Source organism: Tympanuchus pallidicinctus, unplaced genomic scaffold, assembly GCF_026119805.1.
Source record: "Tympanuchus pallidicinctus isolate F22 unplaced genomic scaffold, pur_lepc_1.0 scaffold2, whole genome shotgun sequence".
Classification (NCBI taxonomy): Eukaryota; Metazoa; Chordata; class Aves; order Galliformes; family Phasianidae; genus Tympanuchus; species Tympanuchus pallidicinctus.
The window spans coordinates 13,046,711-13,068,911 of NW_026294721.1; the positions used below are offsets into that span (position 1 = coordinate 13,046,711).

At 37.4% G+C, this 22,201-nt stretch overlaps 2 protein-coding genes across 8 annotated transcripts in view; both read right to left on the reverse strand.

Annotated features, from left to right (window-relative positions):
• BOD1L1 (biorientation of chromosomes in cell division 1 like 1) overlaps positions 1-22,201 on the reverse strand; it is an 823,932-nt gene that overhangs the window by 681,599 nt on the left and 120,132 nt on the right. The window lies entirely within an intron of this gene.
• RAB28 (RAB28, member RAS oncogene family) overlaps positions 12,800-22,201 on the reverse strand; it is a 61,062-nt gene continuing 51,660 nt past the window's right edge. The window contains exons 6-9 of one of the 4 annotated variants that reach the window (XR_008206389.1): positions 21,358-21,435; positions 16,454-16,512; positions 14,776-14,876; positions 12,800-13,798 (exon numbers count right to left, since the gene is read on the reverse strand). Coding sequence is in view for 3 of the 4 variants with exons in the window: in XM_052681679.1 (XP_052537639.1) it covers positions 14,781-14,876; positions 16,465-16,512; positions 21,358-21,435 (222 nt within the window). In the remaining variant the exon portion in view is untranslated. The remainder of the gene's footprint in view (positions 13,799-14,775; positions 14,877-16,453; positions 16,513-21,357; positions 21,436-22,201) is intronic. The other 3 variants (XM_052681679.1, XM_052681680.1, XM_052681682.1) reach the window with 3 other exon arrangements.

Genomic DNA, 22,201 nt, shown 5'->3' on the forward strand with positions numbered 1-22,201 from the left:
AGAAGTATTTTGGATACACAGTCTGAACACCCTTCATTCTGGAGTAGCCTGGACCTCTCAGGAAGAACAGGTAAAGTTGTTTCCTTCCTCTGATCATCAGAACAGGCAGCAGATGCAGTGCTGCAGTCTACAGCAGGTCTGAATGTGACCACCTTCTTGTTCCCAGCAGCACTACATACTGAGGAGCCCCTGCCATCCTCCTCCAGGCAGCAGGCACCTGGCAAACCATTGGTCTCACACAGAAGGAGCTCCTGCCCCAGATGAGCTCTTGCATGATATGTAGGGGTAACCAGAGCTTCTTCCTGGTACAGAGAGATGCTGCTGCTCACTAATGACATCTTTCCATAGACAAGTTGATGTCACTTCAGCAATAGGAAAGCATAAAACTTGCATCTCTCCATCGATATAATAATTCTTTGTTTGCTAAATACATCTCTCCATCCATCTCAGAGGCAGCAGTATCACCCTCAAGGCTGATAAAAAATTCAAGAGGGAACAAAACTGCCCCCAAACATTTTCCAACTTCATTTATCAAGTCAATATTGAAAACATTCTAAGGTTCACACTTTTCTAAAACCCTTCCTTACTGAACTATGAACATACTCCAGAGGTATGCTCTTTTGGCTCTTTTCACTTAAATGTGAAAAGCAGAGCTCCAAAAACTGCAAAGTCCTAATGCTCTTGATGTCTTAAAGATTATTTAAAATAAAATAAAATCAAAATTAGTACCAGATGGGAAGGGGCAAGGAGGCCAGAGAGACTAAAAAAAAAAAAAAAAAAAGAAAAGAAACATTCTGTTTTATCTGCAGTTATTTTTGGCATTTCGTATTGGTACTTGAGTGTTGTTTTTTTTTACCCCTCAGTCTGCTATGACTAACTAATTCCAAGCTTAACTGGTAGTGACTATTGGCAATTTTACTCACTCGTCAGATAATCACAGAACATTTCCACATCTTTTATTTCATAGTCCTATGAAACTATGTCTCATAGTCCTAGTCTCACACACCAAACTTTACTTGCAAATACTGTTCCCACGTGGATTATGTCTTCTGGTGATTCACTGCACTGGTATTTGTGCCCTGCTTGCTCCTTAGGCCTTGGATCACACTTGAGCTCAGACTTGCTCTCAAGGAGCCAGACAGTGGGACTACAGAAGAATTGAGAGCCATCCCTTGCACAGCATGGATACAAGTTTTGCATTTACAGGAAAAATAAAGCCTTATTTCACTATATAATAATAACTGTTACAATTCCTTAAGCAACTTGGAAGCAGAGAACAAGATAGCACATTTTTCAATCTTAAGCTTTCCATAAGGAAACAAAAAGAATAATGTGCAAAACCAAGGAATGATCATATAACATGGATAATTTGTAGCAACCAGTATAAGAAAAATCCCACAGACTAAAATGAATTTTCACAGATTACTGATTGAACATTAAGAACACGAACAAATCCTCAATAAAATCCATTTGCAGTAACTTGGAATAATTTTGAGGGATGTGATTCTGTGATATACTTAAGAAACTGAAACTGTCCCTTTTCACAACGTTGCTAGTCTGATCTATCTGAAAACTTAATTAAGATGCAAGACAATTGGCTTTAAACTCTACTAAATGTTGCCTTGCAGCCTTGGCTCCACCCCAGTATAATTATTTGTACATGCATATTATATTCCATATATATTATATTCAAAAAAGCCATATGGAAGAACATTAAGGCTCCAAAGGAAAACACCAAGGAGTCAGCAAAATGCCAGGGTCTCTTGTTCCCCATAGTGCTGTCTGCTTGCACACACATATGATGCTCTGAGATATTGCTCTGAGAAAGGCGCGGCACATTCCTCTATTTACTACACCCAAATGAAAACCTTACTGTGAGGGCAGAACTCATTTCCTGGCGGGCTGTTTGGTGTTGTACATTGCTCTGGTAACCAAGTGCTCACCACACACACCCTCACTGCACCCCATCTCTATCCTCTTCTTGGTCCCCATCCCTTTGGCTGGCGGCCGCCTTCCCATTTCTCACACCCTCAGCTACCCAATTCCTCATCTACTCTTGGTTGGAGCCACACCTAGACAGCAAGGTTTCCATCCAAGATGTAACTCTGGCCAGACAAGAACTTCAAATTTTTCTCCCAACTGCCTTGAACCCCTGCTGACAAAATTCCTCTCATGTTCCTGCAAAGCTTTTTTGAACTGAAAGTAGGGAACTGGAAGGGGTAATATAACACGACAGATCACTGAAGAAATTGCAGCAGCTCTGCTGACTTTTTTTTTACAAAAAAAAAATTAACAATTTGTAGGGAAAAGGAACTCATTAAATACATATATATATATATTCTTATATTCTACATATATTTACATATATATACACACTCTTACATGGTGGTAAAATTGTCTCCTGGAGGAGCAAGAAAAATTCACTTGCAAAGTCCACCTACAGTGTAAGCGGCCCTCACTCTGCACCACTAAAGGTCCATTTCCCAGCAATATTTGCTGAAGAAAGAAAGATGCAAGAAACAAAAGCAAAACACATTACCCACTCTGAGTTAACTCTTGCTGTCTTCATAAATGTGAGCTTTTGTAAAAATAACAGTTACAAGAAATTACACTTACAGACTGAACTTAGATTTAAACAAACTTAAAATTAAATTTCATAGAATCATGGAATAATTTGAGTTGGAAAACGCCAATAAAAGCCACTTTGTCCAACCCCTCTGCATAAGGGCAACAGCAAGAGGAAGGGGCAATGCATTCAGGGCAGCAACCGAAAAAAAAGTTATTGGAACTTTCCATACACTGACATTTGGTAGTCAGATCAGCACAAGCCTGTACGCTGAGGAACAACTGGTTTTGATGGAGTGGTTGGTCACAAGCTCCTTTCAAGATAGATGCTCCTTTCAAGATTTGGGCATCTCTGCATCTCCCTCTGCAGATTCTCATCAACCAAACATATATGCATAGTGCAGTGCAGATACCTTTTCAATCTGGATACGTTTTTCCTACTTGCAACTTTAAGACCAAGTGAAATGTCTGAAGTTAAATAAAAATTAAAATCGGCAGCACAATGACAAAAATAATATGCTGGGGTTTATTTCAGCTTTATCAAATCCCAGTGACTTTTTACAACATTTATTCAGCTGTTCTGGATAAAGAATAAGATCTAAAATATTTTGAAGTATCATCAGATTTAAGACTCTCTCATAAATTACAAATTGAAAGGTCAATGACCCTATGAGTGTAAATGGCAACCAATTAGTCAATAAAGGCAAAAGTCCAACTATATGAAACCCATCTCCTGACTCTATTTGGGTAGCAGACTGAGTACTGCATAGCTGTGTGGATAAACCTTCAGTCCTTTATGAATCTATTTTTTATTAAAATTTAGCAAATCTTCTGAAGCCTTAGAGCGGAAACACCCTTGAGTCAAGGAGCCTCTCCCTTCTGCCATAATTCATCGTACTGCTCATAGTCTTAGCACTTTCTAAAATGGGCATTCTCCTAGTGAATAATGCAAACCCACTTCATACTATTTCCAGTTGTCTCCTTGGATTGTGAAGTATTAATCTGGGTTTGAAGGAAAAGAAACCTCATAATCTCAACATAAAACAGATACAGTTCCTGACTAGATGCCACTGTTAATCATAGGAAGGGACATTTTCGTCAGGGGCACAGATAGACCTGTGTAGCTAACATGTTCTCTGCATTCAGCAGGGATGGTCCAGGCAGTGCCAATAAAACAGAAAGCCATGCGACTCAGCACTGGGCCCCTACATGGAAGATGTTTGTAACACCACCAGTTAGCTTTTCGGTGTTGGGCAGTCATGATTACCTTCACAATGGACATCTGATGTTGGTGAATATCTGATGTTGAGGCCTCACCTGGAGTACTGTGCCCAGTTCTGGGTCTCCCAGTAGAAAAAAGGGATTTCCTGGAAAGAGTCCAGCGGTGGGCCACGAAGGTGATAAAGAGCCTGAAGCACCTCTCCCATGAGGAAAGGTTGAGCAACTTGGGTCTGTTCAGCCTTGAGAAAAGAAGACTCAGAGGGGATCTGATCAATGTCTATAAATATCTAAGGTGCAGGAGGCAAAAGGATGAGGCCAGACTCTTCTCAGCAGTGCGTGACAATAGGCAAAAGGGGAAACGGCCACAAAGTGAAGCACAGGAAGTTACACACAGATGTGCATAAGAACTTCTTCATAGTAAGGATGAAGGAGCATTGAAACAGGCCTACCCAGTGAGGTTATGGAGTCTCCTTCTCTGGAGACATTCAAGACCTGCCTGGATGCCTACCTATGCAACATGGTCTAGGGAGCCACACTGGCAGGGGGGTTGGACTACAAGATCTCTAGAAGTCCCTTCTATCCCCTACAATTCTGTGACTCTGTCACATCATCACTTATGTATGGACACAGCATCCAGAACAGCAGGAACTTGAAGAAACTTGAAGAAACTACAGCCTCTCTGTAGTTTCTTGTGAGAATGTAGGAAGCCTCATTTGGTTTCCATCTGGAGAAGGTGGAAGACATGTTAAACAGAAACACTACCCAATATTTACAAGAGTCCAATGAGTAATTTTAATTAGCAAAATCAATGTCCCTTCTCATTTCCACCCTAAAGTTGCACCATACCCCACATTACCATCTTCCCATGTCCACATTAGGCCCTTGACTCCTGCCTACTATGGCAGCCAATTGAGGTGAGGTCATCAGAATATGCATTGCTAAAACAAAAGTTTTTGATCCAGGAGAGGAACTGCAGAGAACAGCTCTTCTTGCACCATGTAATTAGATGAGCTGTAAGCAAGCATGCCATTTCTACATCACAACAGTGAAAGTAGCACTGCACCATTGCTCAGAAGCATTCCTCGGTGGTGCATAAGTTATTGTATTGATAGAGTCAACATAGCATAGAGTCAGCCATATTTAATGAAACACTTTTTTAATATAATAATAATTGTAGGTATTTCCAAGTTTTAGCCTAATACATAATCTAATCTAATACATGCTTTTAGCAGTACTGAAATACTGGGGTTAAAACACATCCCTCTAAAAATCTGCTAACACCAAGGCATAGGTATGAGTACAAGTGGATGCATGTTTATATGTATACTTATACACACAGCCACATGGATGTGTGTAAGCAACATAATGTCTCACTGGAAGCCACAGCAAGAAAAGTCAATCATGTTCAGAAGGAACTTTGGGAGGAGGTATTCATGAACTTGCAAGTGTAAGTCAAGACAGGGATGTGTCAGACCTGAAACCTATCTTTCCACTAAGGGGTGCGTATTGGAGCTCTCATGGTTAAGTGGAAGATCAGGATGCAAAAATATTCAGTTATACGTTACCTGCTTAATAGAACTGAGTAGAAAAATCAAACTCAAAAGAAAATGAATCTCACTTGCGTTCATTCAAAAAAAAAAAACAAAACAAAAAAAAAAAAAAACAAATAGTAGCTGAGATGACCAGTAGTTCAAAATAAAGCCAAAGATTTCAGACTAAACACTTGCTTTAAGAAAATAAAAACAAACAAGCAAAGATGACTCTGTAAATGTAAGTTATTGCTAACAACTCTTCTGCAATTACATGCCTTCAATAGAGCAATGCAGAAGCATGGTGTGTTTAGGATGACTGAAATTGCCAAATACGCAGGAGACAGTTTTTCTACATCTGATGTATAAACCCAAAGTTTCATTCAGAAAAGCCATAAAATTTGCCCTAACAATATTTACTGAAAAATGGAGGCTCATGTGCATAATAATTTATCACTTTGATGCATCAGAAAATGTGTACAAAACCAGTTATAGGACTTTATCCCATTAAGAAATGCAGAGCCAACAGCCAGTTCTTGTGCAGATCCTGTCACATCTTTCTGCCTTTCCTCATTCCGTCTCCTCTTACCTATGTAGGATGTGCATGATGCAAAAGGCTCTGCACAGACCCTGAACTCAACCTTCTTTCATGTGTGTGATTTGTACACACAGTACAGAAATGAGCAAAAGTGCACAAAAACACCTTCATTTTGAAACTGCTGCATTTTCCTTGAGTCCATCACTTTGACTTTTTCCCCTACTTCTATTTTAACTAAACTCTCCTAATGGGGCCAAATTGTATGAACTCAAATGCATTCTTTTGTAGTACATGCACAGATAGCAGCAAAAAGCAAACTGTTACAAATTATATAACATCACAGGTATCATATAAGTATATATAACTGCTTTAAGGAACTGGATTTGCACTGCAAATGACAACACTCACCTGGAATTTCCACATCTCCAGAACCAGCCAAAGTCAGCAGTTATCAAATCAGAACTGCTATGGCTTTCTTATCCATTTTTGTATGATAAAACCAGAAAAGAGATTAAACCGAAGGACTTCCATTTCCTTTCTTACATCAGTGTGTGATTACTGGTGGGATACGATTCATTTTCTTGCAGTTTATGCTAGGTTGTGAGCTCACTTGCTGTTATAAATGAGTTGTCTGTTATAATTGTTACCAATTACATGCAAATTGCTGCTAAATGGCACAGGCAGCCCATTTGTGCCAAATGTTGGTTTACACTTTGCTGTCTTTCCAAGACAGTGGGGAGATAAAAAAGCAATTGGATTGATGAGTGGGATGTCAAAATTTCTTTCTAGTTTCCATTATGCAGTTAAACATTGCCTCACCATTCGCCGACAAATTCTGGAATATATCCAGAAATCACACTTCATTTTTTCCATGATCAAATACCTCCCGAAATCTGAGCAAGAAGTACTGGTTCTTCTTTATTTCCACGTCAGATGCTACAAAGGGGAGCTTGATAAGTTTTGCTGCACTACGGGTCCAGTACTCCGATTTTAGTGGGACACGCCTAACCCAGCATCTTCAGATTCTCTTCTCTCTTTGATTCGTCACGGATCTGAAGAATGGTTGTTCCAAAAATGGCAACTCACCCAGTAACAAGTAAACACTTTGGTCATACAGCTGAACTACACCTCAATTCATATTTTTTCCTCTTTCCCCCTCTCAACATGCTGTACCATTCATGATAGGAGGAAGCATAAGAAAGGCAAATGAGTATCTAAAAATACCTTTTTTATTTTTGTTTTCTTTTGAACTTGGGTGTGGCTTCCGTTTACACTCTTCACAATGGATAGCAAATTTCAGAAACAACACTGAAATTCGTGAATGATCCTTAGTTTCAAAGGCATTCACTTCAATGAATGGCACTTAATGGAGTCAGAATTTCTGTGTCAGCAAAGCATGCCAGAATGTATTTAACTTCAAGTGCGTACTTAAATGTTGTAGACTTCAAGGGAACTTAAATATGTGCTTAATTTTGAGCATATGCTTAAGTGCTTTTGGTGAATAGTACTGAACCACAGCCTTCAGCTCTCTGTGAAGGAGAGAATGCTTTCCAAAGCAACATTTACTTCTCAGGGCACAGTGTGTGTCTTTCAAATCCTCCTTTGATGTTTCTTGGTCTACTTTGTTTTTAAAAGCTCACCAGAAATCAAAAAGGATTAGTAGGTCATGATCTTGCAAGCTACCTGGCATGGATCAGCCTCGGAACAGACAGAAATGGAGTTTAGCTGGCAAAGAAAAAATGTTTGCCTAAAGCAGTTTGCATGATCCATTTTTCCGAGGGAGAAACTAGTTAAAATCCATCTGAGATCTTATCTGCTATTTATAATCATTCTTTTTTAAAAAATAAAGCAGAAAGTAGAAAGCTGAGTATAGGATAATCAGCAGATTGTAATTAACACAGTTGACCATTAGTAAGCACCAGACACCTTCACCTATGCCAGGTGAAGGTGTCACACAACATAAGCTGTTCAGTCAAATCATCTTCAAAAGAAAAAAGAATCTTGAAAAATGTACAGTTAACACAATCTGTATTTTAAGCAGGGACTTAAGTTCTATCTTTATAGAAACGTTGGCTGTCAACATGATAGTAGAGCATAGATATAGAGAAAAGTCTTAAAAGTGAAATTAAAAAAAGATCTGGCTTCCTAAGCTATTTCCCCTAGAATTCAGGGCTCTAAATGTGGTCTCTGAGCAAACACCAGCTCTTGACCTCAAATCTATATTCTTCTCAGAGGCCTGTCCACCAGAATAAGGAACTCAGTGTAGTGGTTAGATACAAAACAAACCTGAAATTGGTACCTTCTTAGGTTTGGTTCTAACCAACTTTTGAAACAAGATTGCTTTCAGTCAATTGGTTATTTCAGCACTTGACATCACCCCCACATAAAACAAGGCAAAAGGCCAATTAGCTAACTGGAAATTTTCCAGTTCAAAAGCTCAGTCAGTGCCAAAATGAACGAAGATGAAGTGGAGTAGAAAAAAGTTTAAATTGGCTGAACAGTCAGCTCTCTATGGGGAGCTGAAAATAGAAATCAGTTCGTGGAACTCAGGAGCTTCACTATCTTCTATTTGGGGAAGATCAAACTTCTGCATTTGCAAGTTAAACAGGGATCCCCAAGGCTTCTGGAGAGTACATTATAAAAAGAGGTTTTATACAGGACCTGTGTATTTTGCAAATAAAACTGCAGCACATTAAATTCTAATCACATTCTATTCATAGTAACTGAAATCAGAGAATAAATTTGTTTCCTACAGATAATTATCTGGCCTGGTGTTTCAATCTCAGATGTATGCCATTACCCCTACACAAACACAGATAAGTTTTGGCTGCTTCTTTTCAGCAGCATTCAGCTGCTTTGACATTTTAAGTGGTTATGAGTTGTTTTTAAATAAAGACAGCCTAAAGAAATCAGATGGATATGTTAAGCAGCAGTACTTGAACTAAGAGAAAGAATGCAAGTATAGCACTGTAGAATACCATCTTTGCTTGGGAAATAATGCTAAAATTCCAGATGTCAGCATTGTAAACATCATTTCTATGAAAGTCACTGCTGCTTTAAGTACTTCTCCATCCTGACCATCATACCAATTCTTTATCTACCATCAGAAATAAATACAAGTGCTCTAAGAAATTAAATTCCCCTCACAGAAAATTTCCCGTTACTACATAACTGTAAATTATGTTAAGGAACAGCAATTTAGCCCTCAGTCAATGACAAAAGATAAATAGAACAGCACAGTTCCAGTCAGATATACCAAGATGCACTTCCAAAGAGTTAAAGACACCAAATTATGGGAGATTTTCCTGTTTCCAGTCAGCTGCAGCTGCTGCACCAGCTCAGGTTAGTGACCTGCCCAAGACAAAGTACATGGTGACTCAGTCAATGCCACTTGTTCCCCTTGTTCAGCAACCCTGTTTTGGGTCTCAGATCAACACATGCAATAGGGGCACCTTCTGACGAGTACTCTGTACTACAACTTCTATGAACAGGTCATTGTGCTGCTCTTTATGAAAAAGAAAGTAGGGCCCACCAAATCTTAGAACCACAAAAGAAAGTTGCATACAAATAACATTTCAAATGCAAGTTTGAAAGTGCTGATAATCGAGCGCACAATCACACAAAAGATTATGCTGACCATAGCAGTGAGTTCAACTCAAACACAGCTTTTAGCTATACAGCTGTTACTGCACTGATTCCTTACAACAGCTCTGAGCAGGCAGATCACTTCATCAGTGTGCATCTGTGTAAGATCAGGGCCTGAAGAAGTTTCTTCCCTTCATCTGGCCTCAGCTCCAGGAGAGAGCATGCTTGCCCCCCTACCCCCTTATGTCAGTGGACATTAAGCACATGTCACCTCACTTGGGGAGAGTGCTACATTATTTAACCTCATTGCTGTTTGTTGAATTACTCTCAACCAATTCTCCCCTTCCAAGCAATTTTTAAGCTCATTAATATGGTACACAGTTAAGCCAGGTGTGTGAGCACTTTGGGGGCCAGCAGTGCAATGTTACTTGCAAGAGACTGGATATAGGGTGCTGGCTGCCTGCTTCTCTGCTGCACACCTTTCCCATTCAGTCTGTTCCTCCCTATCAGACTACAGATAGCCCTTGCCTTCTCTGCCAAACAGGCGACTCCCTCTCTCCACATCACTTAATCCTCTGGAATTATCTCTGACCTTTCTGGTCAGCTCAGTGGAACACAGACCATACAGATGGCAAAAGCACCCCGAATCTCCACCAACAGCTGCTGCAAGACTTCAAAGGCAGCTACCACAGCCCCGGGATTTACACTGCAGCTGGAATCCAACGGCTTGGGTGGGGTCCCAAGGGCTGAACAAAAAGAGCAAAGCTCATTTGTAAGGATTAAAATGTGGACAGGTAATGGATCTAAATGGGATGGCTAAGGTAGGGAAAAGGCAGGGAGAGTGGAAGTCAGTATACAAAACAGAAATTTAGAAGAGGTTAAGAGGGGCAGCAAAAGGAGGGGCTGGGGGCAGAGTAGACACAAGAGTCGTGGTTAGCCTACATAATATACATAGATGTTAGGGAGGAAGAATGAGAAAGTCTCGTAAATGTAAACAAGCACATTCAGAGGAGGTAGGACTGAAATATAAAGAATGGTGAAGAGATCAATGGGAAGAAAACACAGACGGATATGCAAGTCAAAGACACCTAGAAAAATACACTGAGAATAAAAGCTCACAAATAGACAGAAAAATCCACTGGTAAAATAGCTTGGACAAGGACGCATCATACCTTTCACAAAGCAGGTTACAACAAATGTAAATAAAATCAGAAGTTTTTGATTATTCAGGTAATAATGAGCTTTCGCTAACAAGTCATAAGAAAGCATTCTCTTCTGAAAAGCTGAACTATGAAAAGTTTTTAAGAGAAGCACACTTTTTTTTAAAATCAATATTGCTAGGGGTGTCACGTTCATTTTCTGCACCTCAAAAGTTTGAATGGCTCAATTTACATTGCAAAAAATTTTCAGTAGACCTATATTCTTCCATTATTTCTTGTTACAGGCCTGCCACATTACTTTCAATGTAATTAGTTATCTCAGGTAAATGCTACCACTTACACAACAGGCAGCTTTCATCAGAAGGCATAAGTTTAGAGATGTGAATCTTCCCACCATCTAAACCTGCATGCCAAAAGCATCCTGGGAGCAAACAACTTTCACATTTGCTTCTTTTGCTCTTGCAGACAAAGATTCCTCAACATCAACACCAACAAAGTGAAAAGAATGAAGGATCATTACCAGCTAAGTACCAAACATCTTTAGGAAGATAGGCCTTCAATACAAACTGATGGGCACCTTATTTCTGTCATTTTTCACAAAATTTGACTTAAACTTATTATAAAGTGTGGGGAAATTTTTTTGAAATGCCAAAAATATTCACATTTTATGACCATACAACATGTTTGTTGGGAAGCAGGACTATGAGGTTGACATGTAAGTCCTGGAGAAATGTTGAGATCTTGACATTCCAGCGAGATCTCAGAGAGAGGGTGAATTTACATGTTTGATAATTGAGTATATGGGCAAGGGTACGGACATAGGCACACCAAGAAGAAAAATATCCAAGAATTAAAAAAAAAAAAAACAAAAAAAAAAACACCTTACCAGATGCTTTGGAGAGTATGAGTATGATTCATCAGCTACTTCAGAATGACTGTGAGGCAGATGTACTCATCCATTGATAAGTAAAAGACAAGTTCACCTTTCAGTTTGCCTTTTACCTTGCAGTTAAGCACCGTGCAGTGGAACATGAGCTCCATAGGATAGAAGGAAGAACACAGATGGTAACCCTAGAATAAATAATTCACTGGAAATTCACATCTACACCTACTGTTGAATCTTTCTCAGCAATTCAGCTTGTTTCAGAAAATTTCCCACATTTCAATGCTAAAATATCACAACGCTAAGTCATTATCATTAAGTTATAAAATTACACATCAAATTGCACAGAACAGTTAAAAAATAAACTTAACTTTCCAATTAACTTTGAATATAGTAAAATAATATCAAATAGCACATTCTATGAGAAGACTCGGATGGGGGGCAGACTTTATAGTGCCTTTTCATTACCTGAAAGGACCTACAGGAAAGCTGGGGAGGGATTTTTTATAAAGGCATACAGCAACAAGACAAAGGGAAATAGCTCTGCAATAGAAGAGCGTAGATTTAGACTAGATATTAGAAAGAAATTATTTACAGTGAGGGCAGTGAAACAATGGAACAGAATCATAGAATGGGCTGGGTTGAAAAGGACCACAATGATCATTGAGTTTCAACCCTCCTGCTATGTACAGGGTCACCAACCACCAGAGCAGGCTGCCCAGAGCCGCATCCAGCCTGGCCTTGAATGCCTCCAGGGATGGGGCATCCACAACCTCCTTGGGCAACCTGTTCCAGTGCATCACCACCCTCTGTGTGAAAAACTTCCTCCTAAAATCTAACCTAAAGAGGTTGTGGATGCTCCCTCCTTGAAGGTATTGAAGGCCAGGCTGGATAGGGCTTGAGCAACCTGGTCTAGAGTGAGGTGTCCCTGCCTATACCATGGAACTAGATGATCTTAAAGGTCCCTTCCAACGCAAACCATTTTATGATTCTCACCACTTGGAATTTCTTAAACATATTTGTTTTAAATTTTAAACTCTTTCTTCAGCAGCTCTATAGGAATACCTTAATTGAAAGACCTTGTCACTTTTTCCATTTGAAATTACAAGCTTCCTTTGCTCAACCTCATCAATTTTCTAAATCTCCAAACGTTTTGTCATACTTCATAAGAAAATGCACTGTAGAGTTAAAAAAGGAAAAGCCTTCTAACTTGGAATTAGGTTGGCTTAATTTTTTTCCTCACCTTACCTTAGATGTGGCAGGAGAGAACTGTATATCTGAAAGAGACTGCTAGAAAAGGAACAGAGGAGAAATATGATGATCACAGAGAACACTGCTTTTTATTTGTTTTTGGTTGTTTTTTTTTTAAACTCTTAAATAGAAATAAGATAGTATCAGTCCAAAAATAAGTCACTCAGTTAATAAAAATGACTGATCCTAATTGATCTATCAACAGTTTCTAACGCACGTTGAATATATCACTCAACATTTACAGCCCAAACAGCCAAGTGAGGTTCATCCATATTCATGTAGAGTTATGAGCATATCTACTACTACAAAAAGTGATACTGATGTGGGAATAAAAATACACAAAACGTGAGCTTTTTTTTCAGAGCATCCATGAAGGCAACTTCAACTTGAGACTTCAGAAAAGTAATTACTTTTATATTACAGCTTTATTTCAACCACTGATTCTTCCTGGATACAATTTATACACTTTGCATTAAGTATATACATTTATGGAATACTTTTCAAGTTATCCCTAAGTAAAATATATTAGTTGTCTAAAAGTATTCCAGCAATAGTTTCCCCAAGTTACAAGTTGCTGAATGCTAGTTTAGATCACAGGAGGGGAAAAAAAAAAAAAAAAAAAAAAAAAAAAAAGGAAAAAGAAATGCTTTGGCAAAACTTCCATAATCATACTTCTTCATTCATTTTCATTCCAGCATCAGTCAAATAGATAGGAAAAAACAAACAAAGTTCTACTGATTTACTGAAATATAATTTAGAAGAATGTAGATTTTTATTTTTCAAAGTGTGTGGTCTTAACATTTCATTTTCAGCCAGTCAAAAATAACTGCTTGCTGCTTCTCAACGGTGCAACACGTTTTTGAAACTTGTAATTGCACTGTAGCGATGGTGACTGTTAAAAGTTCCTGGCAATCCTAGAGTCTGTGTCAAAGTAGGACAGCCAAAAGTATCAAAACAGAGAAGAATAATACAGTCATTGAACTGCACACATTGAGCTTCTAGGAGGATTAACGCTTCTTGTCACAGGCTCCTGACTGTAGTTGACAATATCTGCTTTCACCACTCTCTGTCATAAAAGAAAAAACACAGCAATAATCAGAATCAAAATACAATACTGATACTGGCAAACAACTCAATAGATAATTTACTATGAAACACAGAGGGAAAAATAAAGAGATTGTGCAAAACAGACACAGTTCAGTCTTCTTCAGCATCTTACAGTAAGTCTGATCAGGTGTTATTTTATCAGTCTAAATAAGTTGACTCATACTAAGCAGAGGGAAGTGCCTTGGTAAGTTTTGTTGACAATTTTACAGAGCTAATAAAAAGCAGCAATGCAAAAAAATCAGTAAATGCATTTTTTTTCTCCTCAAGAATTGTTCTGCATGTAAATTATAAAACAGAATTTTACAAACACTGTGGTATGCATTCTTTCAGAATAACTGCCTATCTTAACCAGAAATTGCAGGTAGCTCACCTTTGCCTCTTTAAGCTATTCAGAGGAAAATACAGACAGAATTCAAAGCAAATTTCAAATACAAACATCCTTTAAAAAATAAAAAAAAAAAGCTTAACTAGGCATCCAGACAAAGTCTGAATTAACATAAAAAGAACTTCTGTGTACTACAAATACAAAAATATAAAAATCTAACAGATATTACACATTCTATTTATCAAGCATTTGATGGAACTATTGGTTTCTCCTACATGGGGAGAGAAATAAGAGATACCAGTTTTCTGCCCATTTTCATTTGAGGCAGCAATGTAATATTTTGAACTTCACAGCCCAGAAAGTTCCTCTTAATACTATAACATGAAGTATTACCAAGTTTCTGTGAACTAAGGGGTTATTAGAAATGCCTCGTAATTGAACACAAGACTTCAAATTAATATACTATATATATTATTTCTGCTTACTGATTTATATCAGTACCTCATTTCTAAGAGAATCTACTATAGATGTTATTTCATGTAAAACCAATGCAGATTGAAAAAAAAAACAAAAAACAAAAAACAAACAAACAAAAACTTCTACATCAATACCTGAACTACTGCATTGAGCAGACTTTGCTCTGGCAGCTGGAAGTGTTGTGATGTTGGTTATCTTCTTCAGGATAGTTCACTATTTCTGCCCTGACAACATGCTGTTCAATCATGTATCAACACAATGGACAGAGATGAAGGAGAAGAAAGAAAGAAAAAAGGAAAGGGAAGAAAAAATGGAAAGATTGATCAGTAGTTGAAAAGGAAGAATGAATGATACAAAATGTCAGCACAGAAGCTAGAACAAAGCGCGTTTCTTTTCAGGCCCTATGCAGTACAGGAACTTATCTAGCAGAAAGCATCACGATCAGCATCTGTTTTCATTCTCAGGCTTCTTCAAGGACATGCACTTTCAAAGCATCAAAGTGAAATATTCATGCATGCAATCAACAAAAACTTACTAGAGGAGGAGAAGGGACAGAAATAGAAGGGAAAGAAAAGGGAAGATAATTCAGTGGAAGGTGACAACAGCCTCTTCCTTTAAACCTGAGGTAAATAAATCTTACAGTAGTCAGCTTTCCTATCAGCAACTGTAACAAGTGCATTAGCAATGTGTGAATATCTTTTCCATTACATAGCTCTTACATTACACCTGGATATTAACCAAAAACTAGTGACAGATTAAAACCTCACGTCAAAGCACTGCCAGCTTTGATTTTACTTCACAGAAAAGAAAGAAAAAAAACACTCCTTTTTTTCCCTAAAGTGAAAACAAATCTGTTAAAAGCTTTCTATTAACAAATTGCTTATGTAAAGGGGAAAAAAAAATCATATAACTTAAGCACAAAAATTGCAGAGGTCTGCTATGAAAGATAAAATAATCTTTTTCTTTAAAACTCCAACTTTTACGCAATGCATTTTTAAAGTTAAAATGAATGGCTAAATGAATGTATGTCACTATTTTGAAGGAAACAGTACGTAAACTGGATTACGTGAATGTATGAGCAGCACATGTTAAAGATTACCTCTGTAAATAAAACCTTTATGTTAAACAAATACTAGTAATTGAATTGCCTGGTAAAGGATCTGAATTTATTAGTTGCTGATGTACTCCTCTTGAGTTTAATTGATCACATTTGTATTATCTTATCTAGTAGACAACATCTGTGATTTACTAGACTCCTGGCCTAATGTTATCAAAGGGAAGGTTGCTAAATCCATGTGAAGGGGTAGTAGGGGTTTTAGCACTAAACAGTGCTATCTGACCTCACAGGACCTAATTTCGTCATACCAATCTTCTGACTAAAGCCAAGGAAAAAAAATCTTGCAATCAATAGGTAATTAATTGGTCGTCAAAACATTGGTCCAAATCCCATCATGTAAACAAGGCTAGGTTAGTGATCTGTGTTTAGGCACACTGTAGCAAAAAGTTGACTAACATAAATGACAAGGATTTTCTAAAGGAATTTCACATGTTTTTAAAAAATAAATTGCAGTATTTATCTTATTAACTACAAAGAAGCTTTGAGCTTCTTTGTATCTGTATCTATACAAGACACATCTATAATTGCCAAGGTTCAAACCACTGTTAGTAATGACAAAAAACTTACTTGGTGCAGGTGCTCTGAATTCCTAATATGATTTATCTGCCAAACATTTTACTATACAAAACTGGCATATGCACACCGTCATTTCTTGAGCTGGCATACAGCTAAAGACAAAACTACAAATCACTTACAAAAACGCTACCTCTTGCCAATGCCAAGGAACAAAGCTGCACCCCATGCGGTTTTTATACTATGGTTGAAAGTAAAAAATACAGAAAGAAAAACATTTGATTAGTAGAGGAGCTATTTCCTCAAATTTCATCAGACCCTTGTGATTTAAAGGAGAGGAATTCGAGGATTGAAAATAAGTCAGAATCTGCAATTTTCTGACTTTGGAATGGTTCCATTTCAAAAACACGTTCCAGTCACACACAAACAGTAATCTATTCCTTTGTTTCACCACAGTTTTGACTAAATAAAGGTTTGATTAACAGTCATCTCAGCATGTTAACAGACAAGATTTAGGAGCTCTTGCTGAGATAGTTTAAAAACTTACCACCCCCAAATGCCTGTTCTATTCCTCTGCTGGAGATCACTGCTGCCAAAGGAGAGCTGGTGGAATGTAACATGTACTTGCACCTCATCCGCTTCAGCACAAAGTCCGGCAACTTCACTTAAAAACAACTTTCATCAGCAGTTTAAGCTAAGCTGTTGAACTTCACCCTGATGCAGCCAAGGCACACGATCACCTTCTATTTTCTGATTGTGCTGGGGGAGCAATAAATTCCAGCAAAAGGGCAGTAACAAATACCTTGGGTTGCATTAACGTCTTAAACTGCTGCAGCTGTTTTCTAACACAATGCATGGCAAATAATTTCTAAGGCTTGTTCTTGCACTTAATTAACAGTTTAGCAGTCAATTTGAAGGGGAACCAAGACACCACCTACTTTTCAAAAGAATTTCTGTAGTTCTGCCAGTCATCAAAGCACAGAAGCCACAAGTCAAGCCCCACAAATTCATACAAGTTGAAGTAGTGTGCTTAGGATTCTTATTACTAACCACAGGTGAGTGACAGTGACTACGATTCTCCTAATGACTGTGACAATTGGAATCGTTTTTTAAAGAAAAAAAATATGATCTTCAGCCATAAAATCACAATTGCTAGAAATAATTTATGAAGAGTATTCTCAGCATTAGACAATCAGTAACTATGAAAAAATATACAATAAATCATAACTGATAAATCATTTCACTGTTGGTGCCTTACACAAATTCAGTATTTCATGTTATTGTTCATTACCACCTAAACCAAACGAAAACACTTCACACTCAGATGTTCTCTGACAAACATAAAATCATAGAATACCTCTAGCTGGAAAGGATCATAAGGATCATCTCCTGACTCCACAAAGAACCACCTAAAAATCAGACCATATATCTCTGAGAGCATTGTCCAAATGCTCCTTGAATTCTGGCAACTGCAGGTGACCACTGCCCTGGGGAACTTGTTCTATGCCCACCACTCTCTGGTGAAAAACTTTTTCCTAATACCCAACTTGACCCACCCCGATGCAGCTTCATGCCATTACACTAAAATATACTCAAGTATAAATCTTCTCATTTTTCAAAACAAAGAAACCTTGCGTTACACAAAATACTAAAAATTCAAAGACAAGATCCTGGAAGAAAACAACGCACATTTGTAAAACTAATGTGTGCTTTACTCTTTGCTCAAAGAAGAAATCAAATACAATGCTTGCAAATTAACTAAGTTGCACTTATTCTTGTGTTTTGTTTTGTTCCTTTTATAGCACCTATTTATCTGTTTTTATAGTCCAGTTGGTAGAGTATTAAACACCTGGAAATGTTAAGGAGCATGTTCACAGAGCCATTCTATAATTTAAGGAAATCTAACGCTGATTACAGAGAAGTTTGAAAAACAAACATCTTCCCTTTCCCCATATACACACATGGGACTCTCTATCACACAAACTATTTGTAGTATACCAGGAATCATCTAAAACCACCTCCATTCAGCCAAAAGACCCACTTCCATGCTTTTGAGCAACAGCATCTACACATTACTTCAGTAGAGCTTCTCCACTGCAGACTAATGAATTTCTCTCAAGAAATGTCCTTCTGTTTGTCTCTCTGAGGCTATGAAGGTTAAAATTTTTCTTTCTCCAATTTTATGCACACTTTCCAATCTTAAGAACTACCCAAAGTGTGGAACCAAATATAATGAACCGAAAGCTACAGCTAACAAGACAAACACTGAAATACAATTCCCTTTGGTTTCTCACTGACTTAATTTTGAACGATTCTTACTGCCTGCTCAAAATAGCACTCTCAGAGTGCTCGAAGTTTGTTCAAAGCAAGCCTTATACTGTTAGCAAAGTATTATTGCTTATTCAGAACACATTAAAATTGTGCTTCATTAGAAGAATCTTGCAAAGTCAGGCTGTTTCTCTGTTTTGCTACACACACCATGGAGAGACTTCTGCTGGACCTGAGTGAGGAGGCAACGAAATTTCTTTTCTAACCACCTCCACTGACAGGTTTTGCTTTTTCTTTTGTTGTTGCTTGTGTCTGGATTTACTTCCTTTTTTTCTTTTTTTTTTTTTAATTTGGATTATTTTCTTTAAATCACTACAGCTTAGATTAACAGTAACACGTGGGCCACAGTGAGTATTTAGACTGTGCATATTAACTTAGTTATTGCTACCCTAATTTGCATAATATCAACTCTGTCCTATCCACATATTGTACATTCCATTGATACAGTCAACATCATTAAAAATAGTGATTATTTAGAATAAGGTAGGGAAAAAGCCCACTTAAAGCCAGCACCAGTTCAAACTAGATAGCAGTGCATTCTTCAGACAAGTCTACACAGAGGTTCTTACTTTAAAAACAGACACTTCCTTTATAATGCTACAATACGTAATCTCCTTTCTCATATTCTTATTTTAATAAGGTATTTAATGTAATAAGGTATTTGCATATCTGCCTACAAGTTTATATCTGAGTTCACAGGACACAACAACACAGATGTAAGACTGCTGCTTCAGTGCAAGCTAAACAGTTCAAGAAAAATTAAGGAGCTCTTTGTGGGATTCATTATTCACAAACAAATCATTATACAGTTCAGAACAATAGGTGAATGGTTCCCCAGTAGTAAACAAATTTTGCAAAAACTCTCAATATTTATTTACCTTTTTGAAACTCTTCTCCTTTGCTTGTTAGGAATTCATTCTTAAGTATATTTTGCCGTTTTACTATTTGCAATACAGTTGTGTAGTCGACCACTTCAACAGATTGTAAACACTGAAGTGGTGAAACACTTTCAGAAATTACATATTTATTATATATTTCAAAAAGCAGGAGACCAACCTGTACACAAGATGCATTTTGTGTCATTGGTTTGGCTTCTTTTATTAAACGTTTTCACTTATTTTGGAGGTATTCATTTAATGTTAACAGCATCTAGCAATTCTAGGACACCGTGTCACCATCTTAGCCACTTTTGGGTTTAATAATTGTAATCCTAAATATCATTACATGGTAAAGGTTGCCTCAATAGTATCATCTTTGCTTTTGAGGTTTCTGAAACGGTTTTGTGTTAAATCCTTTGGTTTAAACCTATGTGCTCACAGTCTTCCTGGCAGGAAAATTATATTTAGAAGCAGGAACCTGGCAGGAGAAGGCAGTAAAGGGGCTATACTGGAAAAGCTCTTGCTTGTTTGCTTATTTGAACAATTAACACATTTTAGATCCCCTAACATCCACTGATTTAAATAGATAACATCCAACTCTAGTAACTACAGTTAAAAAAATTACAGTTCAAATTAAAGAAAAAACAAAAAAAAATTTTCCCATTAATTAAAAAATGCCATAAAACTACTCTCGTTAGAACTATTTTGCATGCAATGATCACATGAAATATTCTTCTCAGAAACAGTAAGAAGCTCTGTTACAGTTCAAAGGAAGATATGCAACAAGGTTTTGACGTGCATTTGCTGTGTTCACTCCACTAACTCACTATTAGCCAATATAAGAGGATAGGTGACATGCTTCTTGATGACTTCCCACCTATTGCTGGGAAACACTGTCCTCTCAGTCCTTTCTTGCTGCAGAGGAGATGACAGAAAATCCTCCAACTCAACACAAAGAGAAAAAACACAAAGTCCAAAAGCAAAAGACTAAGGAGTTCCTTTAAGAGGAGATTATTTGGGAAAGGCACAGTAAGAAAAATAATTTCAGATGGCAGGAAGCCATATTAGCTACCCAAACACCTGATACCACAGGTCTGTCAAGAATGGGTATGCTCAATCAGAAAAAGATCTGTTTCTCATTTGTACAAGATAATGTACAAGTAGGAAATAGTGCTCTTACACTGAGGCAAACAGACCTTACTGAGGAAAGCATCATCATCATCCTGCATTATGAAGGCACACAATGAAAACTAAACTCTGAGATTAACCAACCAAAGGACATCACGTAGTTAATTTTTGACTCTGTAACTGACAAACAGGGCAGCCTGGTCTAATGGCTGGCAACCCTGCACACAGCATGGGGGTTGAAACTAGGTGATCACTGTGATCCTTTTCAATGCAGGCCATTCTGTGATTCTATGAAACAGTACTTTTTTCCTATTCCGTTCAGTACATGTCTATACTGAACATTAATTTAGAAAACAGTTACACTTGCAGAAACTTACGCCTTCTATCTCTTAAGCTTCTAGTGTTATAAAATGATTTTACTTTAGTATGTAAAGAATTTTAAAGCAGTTATCATAAACACTGAGAATATCAGTGCACAGTAATTTATCTATAGATAACAGCCTCTTTCATGCTACCTGTGAATGCAAAAATATGAAGAGATATTAATTTCTAAGAAAATTTTTATAAAGTTTATCACAATGGATAAAGATTATTATATTTTTAAGAAGCTCTTGTGATAGTAATTAACTCTCTAGTAGAATGGGTGCAGTTCACTTAAAAGGATAGATATTAATTTGCAACATTATTTTTGTTTCTTTTTTTCTAGATACTAAATAAAATTTTAAGCAAAACAAGTATTTGTGAAAAATCACCTGTGATTGTTCCATTTCTGCTTTGTTTAATTTGATGCCAAGAATGTCAGCAGCAATTCTTTGAAAACACAGGAAGACCTATGAAAAAAAAAATTACATCATATTTGAATGATTAAAAACAGACATCCTAAAAGTCCTTTCAAATATATCAAGCCATTCTTGAACTGTAAACAATGAGATATAGAGAACTGTGACCTGTGCGAAACAGATCTGAGAACAATCTCATCTGGTATATTCAATTTTGTTTAAAAATCGGGGAAAATAACAATGCTATGAGGAATGAACAGTATGCTAGATTTTTAGGCAACACTTCGACTCTGCCTCCAGAGGCTTAAGTTTAAATAAGCTTTTACACAACCCACCTCTCAAATACTGCTCTCAGTGCTGTAGAATATGAATAATACCCTTATTCACTAATGTTTAGCAGAAAAATATTTTACCAGTGTATTGTGAAATAAAGATATAAATTACTGAAATTCAGAACAACTGAATTGTGCACCATCAGCACCAAAATCTCTGCTGCATATGCTTCAAAAACATTACGAACATCAAATCGAAGCAATTATGTATTTGTTCAGGAGTCTTACGAATGATTCTGTTCTGTTATTGAACAGGAATGTCTAAGCAAAATGTGGTATGGCATGAAGCAGCCTAGCCATTGAACTTCAGATGAGGTTTGACAGATAACACTGAGTGGGAAGGCTATCTAAAATAATCCTTTACTTCATCTGAATACAGTCCACCAATCTTAGTGTTTAGGGAGCTGCATTTTAAATCTAACTAAAGGACACAAATGATACTAAACAGGAACAGTTTAAGACTCTACTGCTGCTGAATGCAGCAT